Source organism: Eumetopias jubatus, unplaced genomic scaffold (assembly GCF_037043125.1).
Source record: "Eumetopias jubatus isolate StellerSeaLion01/CBP00866 unplaced genomic scaffold, mEumJub1_p1.0 scaffold_5, whole genome shotgun sequence".
NCBI classification, from domain to species: domain Eukaryota; kingdom Metazoa; phylum Chordata; class Mammalia; order Carnivora; family Otariidae; genus Eumetopias; species Eumetopias jubatus.
Genome location: NW_028274811.1, coordinates 1,049,942 through 1,056,887, shown reverse-complemented (window position 1 = coordinate 1,056,887; position 6,946 = coordinate 1,049,942). Strand labels below are relative to the sequence as shown.

General features: G+C 42.6%; 1 protein-coding gene across 1 annotated transcript; it reads left to right on the top strand.

Annotated features, from left to right (window-relative positions):
• Positions 1 to 2,494: 2,494 nt before the first annotated feature.
• Positions 2,495 to 3,850, top strand: LOC148164236 (nuclear envelope pore membrane protein POM 121-like). Its single transcript, XM_088023578.1, has 2 exons — positions 2,495 to 3,341; positions 3,465 to 3,850. The coding sequence occupies exons 1-2, from the start codon at positions 2,495 to 2,497 to the stop codon at positions 3,848 to 3,850; spliced, it is 1,233 nt and encodes a 410-aa protein (XP_087879704.1).
• The last annotated feature ends 3,096 nt before the right edge of the window (positions 3,851 to 6,946 follow it).

Sequence of the window (6,946 nt, the reverse complement as noted above, 5' to 3'; positions counted from 1 at the left end):
TCAACATGGATGGGACTGGAGGAGATTATGCTAAGTGAAATAAGTCAAGCAGAGAAAGTCAATTACCATATGGTTTCACTTATTTGTGGACCATAAGGAATAGCATGGAGGACATTAGGAGAAGGAAGGGAAAAATGGGGGGGGGGAATCGGAGGGAGAGATGAACCATGAGAGACTATGGACGCTGAGAAACAAACTGAGGGTTTTAGACGGGAGAGGTGTGGGGGGATGGGTTAGACCAGTGATGGGTATTAAGGAGGCACGTACTGCATGGAGCACTGGGTGTTATGTGAAAACAGTGAATCGTGGATCACCACATCAAAAACTAATGATGTTTTTGTATGGTGACTAACATAACATAATAAAAAAATTTTTTTAAAAAGATTTAGTTGCTTAGCAACTTCCAAATATGCAATGCAGCATTATTAACCATAGTCACCATGCTGTACATCTCATCTCCATGACTTATTTATTTTATAACTGGAAGTTTGTGCCTTTTGGCTTCCCTCAACCATTTTGCCCACGCTGCACTTTCCACCTCTAGTAACCACCAATCTGTTCTATGTATCTATGAGCTTAGTGTTTGTAAATTTTATTTTTTATTTTTTTAAATTCTACATTCCACATGTAAGTGAGATCATATGGTACTTTTCTTCTCTCACTGACTTATTTCACTTAGCATACTGCCCTCAAGATCCATTCATATTGTCACAAATAACAGGACTTTACTTTTTATTACGGTTGAAAAATATTCCATTGTGTGTATACCTATTTTCTTTAGTCAGTTATCCATTGATGAAAATATAGGTTATTTCCATATCTTAGTTATTGTAAATAATGCTGCAGAGAACATGGGGTGTATAAATCTTTTCAAATTAGTGTTCTTGTTTTCTCCAGATAAACACCCAGAAATATTTTGGTTTGCTGGATCATATGGCAGTTTTAGAAAATAAAAAATTTTAAACTAAACTAAAATGGTTTTCCATAGTGAATGCACCAATTTATATTCCCAGGAACAATGCACAATACTGCTCATGCACAAGGTTCCCTTCTCTCCACATCCTGGCCAACACTTGGCATTTCTCGTCTTTTTGATTCCAGCCAGTCTAACAGGTGTGAGGTGATATATCATTGAGTTTTGATTTGCATTTCCCTAATGATTAGTGACCTTGAACATGTTTTTATGTACCTGTTAGCCATCTGTATGTCTTTTTTGGAAAAATATCTATACAGATCGTCTCCCCATTTTTTAATTGGATTTTTTGACTATTGAGTTGTGAGTTCTTTATATATTTTGGATATTAACCTCTTATCAACTTATCAAAGATATGACTTGCAAATGTTTTCTACCATTCAGTTTGTTGTCTTTTCATTTTGTTGATGTTTCCTTTGCTGTGCAAAAAAAGTTTTTTATTTTGATATAGTCCCACTTGTTTACTTTTGCTGTCCAATCCAAAAAATCATTGCCAGGACTGATGTCAAGGAGCTTACCACCTACGTTTTATGTTTTCTTCTAGGAGTTTTGAGGTTTAAGGTTTTTAATCCATTTTGAGATAATTTTTGTGTATGGTGTAAGAAAGTGGTCCAGTTTCATTCTTTTGCATCTGGCTACCCAGTTTTCCCAACACCAACTCCTTTGTTGTGAATTAATTGGCCCTATATGCATGGGTTTATTTCTGGGATTTCTATTGTGTTCTTTGAGTTGTCTTTTTTATGCCAATACTATACTGTTCTGATTACTATTACAAAATAGCTTTGTAATAATATAGTTTGAAATCAGGGAGCATTATGTCTCTGGCTTTGTTCTTTCTCAGGATTGCTTTGGCTCTTTGGTGGTCTTTAAGTTCTGATTTTATAAAATGTATCTAGAATCCTTGCTTCCTAGGAAAGGTGAAGGAGAGACAGGAAGGAATACTTGGAAAGTTAAATTCTAGAGAAAGGAAAGAGGGTAGATTAGCGACTGCGCTCTCGTATCTCATACTTAGCCAGTTCCCTCCTGGGGTCCTCCCGCCTCCTGAACATTCAGGTACCATCCCTCAGGATCTGGGCAGAACGGGCTCTGAGCGCCTTGACCCCTGGGTACGCGGGAGCAAGAGGAAGCACGGGTGGAGCCCGGTGCTGACTCTGAATCTCCCTCTTGGGTGGGCACTCCTGAACCTGGAGCGATTCTTGGGCTCTGGAACCACGGTCCTGTACCGTCCCCTAACGGAGCTGGGGGCTGGCTGCGTGAAGGGCTGCTGCGCCCGCTATGAGCTTGTCTACCTCGTGCCAACACCCTCGATGGGAAGCAGGGGTTGGGAAGCGCCCCCGGTGCGCGCACCCTTCCCTCGTGCAATACTCGCGCGCCCCTTTCTTTGCTCACACGTTCCAAGGACGCGTCATAACGACACACCTAACAGTGCGCGCTTTGCCTCGGGCCCCTTTGGCAGCTAACGGAAACCTCTCTGAGCCACTGACTCCATTTGAAGGATCCGACCTTGCAGAACTGCTCCTCATGGGCAGTTACGTGAGCCGGCCTCGCCCTCGGCTGCCCTCCTCTTCTCTGCTGGGTGGGGACCAGCCGGAGACCACTGAGAGCCTCGGGCCCGGGCCCGCTCACCCCGCCCGCGGTGTTCCCTGGGGTGGCCGGGTTCACTCGGCGGCCTCGACCCTGGACGTAGCTCGCAGACTGTCCTATGAGGATCTTGTGGCTTCACCACGTCGTCGTCTGCGGCGACACCGTCGGCGGTTTGCCATAATCCATCGGCGGCAGTACCCAATCCAGCAGGCCCGGTGTTTATTTCTGGGGGTCTTTTCCTCTGTGCCCCAGACCGGCCATCCGAAGCCAGTGCTGTCTGCTTGCGGCTCCAAGATGTTCTGCACCTCAGTGATCCCGAAGATGGCATCGGCTAAGGGCAAACTGACGCTCTGTTTGGCTCTGAAGCAGACAGTCATCCGTATGTGGTCTTCACTGTCTGGTTACCTCACAAATCTGTGTGTAAGGGAGACCTTGGTGAGGGCCCTTGAAGAGAATGGTCAAGTGAGAGCCAAGGCAGAGAAGGACCTGACCTCCTTGGTCGAGAGCAGGGAAGGGCCGGCAAAGTCAGAGGAAGGGAACCCAGGCCGGGAGAGGCAGGATGATCTGAGAAAGGGTGCCGAGGGCAGCCGGAGCATGCAGTCAGCGTTTAGGCGGCTGATGGTCAACGGAGTCCTCTCTTCCTTTGTGCCCAGGCCTGGGCCTCTGAAGAGAGACTTCTGTTCCACGAGCTTAGAAGAGAGCCTGATTAAGAAATCCCACACCTGCTTTTTGAGCTCCTGCAGCAAACGCAATGCCATCACGAGTTCTTACAGCTCGACTCGAGGTTTCCCATCACCACAGAGATCCACGAGCTTAGAAGAGAGCCTGATTAAGAAATCCCACAACTGCTTTTTGAGCTCCTGCAGCAAACGCAATGCCATCACCAGTTCTTACAGCTCGACTCGAGGTTTCCTCTCACCGCAGAGATGCTGTCCAGGCGCTACCGGGATCTGGGGCCCAGCCTCATCCCAGCCCCGGCTGCCCACGAAGAAAGCCAGCGAGGAGAGCTATCATTCTAGCTCTTCAGCCTCAGCAGAACCACAAAGGAAGATCAGGAATGAAAAGGCTGCAGATGCACCTTCTGGGCAGAAGCAAAGTTTGAGGAATCGCTCACCTGCGTCTGATGGTTCCGGGCCCCGGAAGCGCAAGATCCCTCTATTGCTGTCGATGAGGCGAAATGACCCACTTATCCTGCCTCCACCGCCCCAGCTAAGTTATCAAGTCACCGCTGAAGACCTTGACTTAGAGAAGAGAGCTGCGATCCAGTGGATCAACAAGGTCTTGGAAGGGTAAGACTGAGGCCATCTCTGACTGCAGTGCCCCTCAGCCTTCCTGTTTGTCCACACTTCCTGTGCCAGCCCCCAGCAGAAGAGCCCCTGGCAGATGCAGCACGCACCAGGCCCAGGGACCGTCCCATAGTCAGATGGAGGGGCACCTCCATGGGCTGTTTTTCTTGGTTCTCCCAAAACCTCTGCCTTGCTTGGCTTGGCTGTGAAAAATTGGTCCCCTTTCCCTGGTGCACCAAGGGTCTATTCCCCAGTACTTTGTGCTGGGCCTCACTGGTTCCTTGGAGGAGAATTGTAGGAAACAATTCAAGTCCAGCTGTGCCCAGGGCACTGTACCTCTGGGTCCAATGTCCCCATCAAGTAGGTTAGCTCTCTCCATAGAGACAATGTTCCAGTCCCATCGTCTTTCTGCCAGATGTGCCCCTAGAAATTGGGTGGCTGGAGTTTGTGAGGCTGGCCCACCCAGTGGTCAGGCAGGATCCCTGCAACAGAAGAGGGAAGCTTTGGACCAGTTTTTCTCCAGGAAGGAGCAGGCAAGACACACACTGCTGCCATATTTGTCCTTTCCCACCTTCCCCATTCGCTTAATTAGACCCTTGTCAGTCTTTCTCCTTTCTACATATGAATACTTGGTACCACAAGAACATTCAGGAAATGAACAAAGTTATATGTGTCACATACATATATAGTCATATATATTTATATGCCATGTATAGTCATATATTTATATATAGTCATATAATATATATCATGTATATGTGTATTATATGTTACATAATGTAATGTATATGTAATATACATAATATATACTACATATATTATGTAATACATATGAACAATATATATTTATATATAACACACAGTACATATGTATAATATATAATACATAATTATAATGTATAATAGAATATATAATTAATATATAATATATGTATATTATATACATATGTGTAATATATAGGTGATATGTAATAACACACATATATAATATGTATAATATACTACATATAGAATATATAAGGTGTATTATATTACATATGACAATAGATATTGACTCTCTCTCTCTCTATATATGACTTTTTGTTAATTTGCCAAATGTTCCATGTCTTTGCTCTTCGAACATAGTGGAGGAAAAATTGACTTGTATAAGTAGCTAGCCTTAACTGTGTCAGATTTTCTGTGGCTCAGCTGATGGGGAAGTAGCACCACTTTATGCCTCTAGAGGCTGACTCCTGATTTTTGTGTTTGAGTACATGAGAGGGAAACCCACACACTAGCCTTTTCCCACTTCTGCTTCTGTCCACCTGACATCACTATGGGCTCGATCATGCCTACTATATGTTAAGAAATGACGTGTGGCAATTTAGTCTTTATTGAATTCTTAAATTTGCTGCAGTTTTAGACTTACAGGACAGTTTACAAAGATAGTATGGAGAATCCCCATCTAGTCTTCATTGAGCTTCTTCTAATGTTACCATCTAACCGGACACTAACCAAAACCAGGAATCTAATATCGATATGATGCTATTAGCTAAATTCAGACTTTAATTGGATTTTCCCAGTTTTTCTAGTAAAGTTTTCTTTCTGTCCCAGTATCAATCCAGAATCCCAAATTGCATTTATTTGTCATGTCTCCTTAGTCTCCTCCAGACGGACCTTTTCTGTCTTAATGCCTTGTGTAAACTTGATATGTCTGAAGAGTACTCATTAGGTATTTTGTAGAATTTCCCTGGGTTTAGATTTCTCTGTTTTCTCAGAAGAACATTGAGGTTATGGATTTTTAAGAAAAATCTCACAGAGGTGATGTACCCTTCTTGGTGTGTCATCTCAGGGTCACATAATATCTATATGTCTTATTATGGGAAATGTTAACCTTGATCACCTTGATCACAGTTAAGGTGGTGTCTGCCAGGGTTCTCCACTGTACAGTTATTTTTCCCTGTGTAATAAATACTGGGAGAGGCGGAGTCATACTTTGATGCTACAAAAAAATCCTGTTTATCCTTGATCTTTGCATCATCAGTGGATCTCACCTACAGCAATTATATAATTGTGCTGTTTTAATGGTGATTTTCTACTTTCTTTGTTTCTTCTACATTTAATTAGAAATTCTTCTCTAGGGAAGGGTTCTCTTGATTTATTTGTTTATTCAATCATTTAAATCTGGATGGGCTCATCAATACTTATTTTGTACTTTGGGCTATTACCTAATATTATCACTGTTAATTTTGTTGCCCAAATTGTTCCAAATTTCACCATTGTGAAATTATTCTAGGTCCTCTCAGGAGACAGAATTAGGAAGTATATGTTTCTGTGTATACATACTTAACCTATATTTCTATATTTCTTTGTGTGTGTATGTGTGTGCACAAATGAATCTATACTGATACTTCAGACTGTAATTCAGAACAACAGGGTTCATTCTAGAAATGTCCCCCTTTGCTTATGTGTAACTTCTTTCTCCAACAGTTTCTCCAGAGAAACTTGGTCTAATCTATCTATACTGTATTTACTTATTTTTCCAATTTAAGTTGTTCAAATTCAAAATTTGTCCAGTTTAATATACTTACATATTATCTATAATATATTTATTTATTTGTCTAGTGCTACAATACATGTGTTGTAGTTTCAGAATTGCTAACCCTGTGGGCATCTTACCAAAGTGTTTGTGTACAATTATTTCTGTTTAGCCTTACAGTATCCACTGCTTTTAACTAAAACACTGCTTTTAAAAATCATTGGGTTCAGGTTTCAGCTTCCTTTTGGTGAGGTTATGGGATCCATTTGTACCACACCTAGATTCATTTCTCACAATCTGCATTCCATTTTGGGTTCCTCCAACAATCTAGTTGATTTTAACTTGCAAGCAGTAAAACTCATTCTTTTTGGTGTACAGTTTGCTTATATTTTGTTGAGTATCTCTTTTAAAAAAAAGATTATTTATTTATTTATGTTTTTAGAGAGAGAGCATGGGGAGAGGGGAGGGACCTGGGGAGGAACAGAGGAGGAGGTAGAGGAGGAAGGGAGGAAGAGTGAGAGGATCTCCAGCAGATTCCACACTGAATATGGAGCCTGACTCAGGGCTCAATCTCATGAGCCTGAG

Coding starts and splice junctions, on each gene's coding strand:
- LOC148164236 (XM_088023578.1), top strand. CDS start 2,495: ATGGGCAGTTACGTGAGCCGGCCTCGCCCTCGGCTGCCCTCCTCTTCT. Junction 3,342..3,464: donor TTCTTACAGCTCGACTCGAG/GTTTCCCATCAC, acceptor GCTCGACTCGAG/GTTTCCTCTCACCGCAGAGA.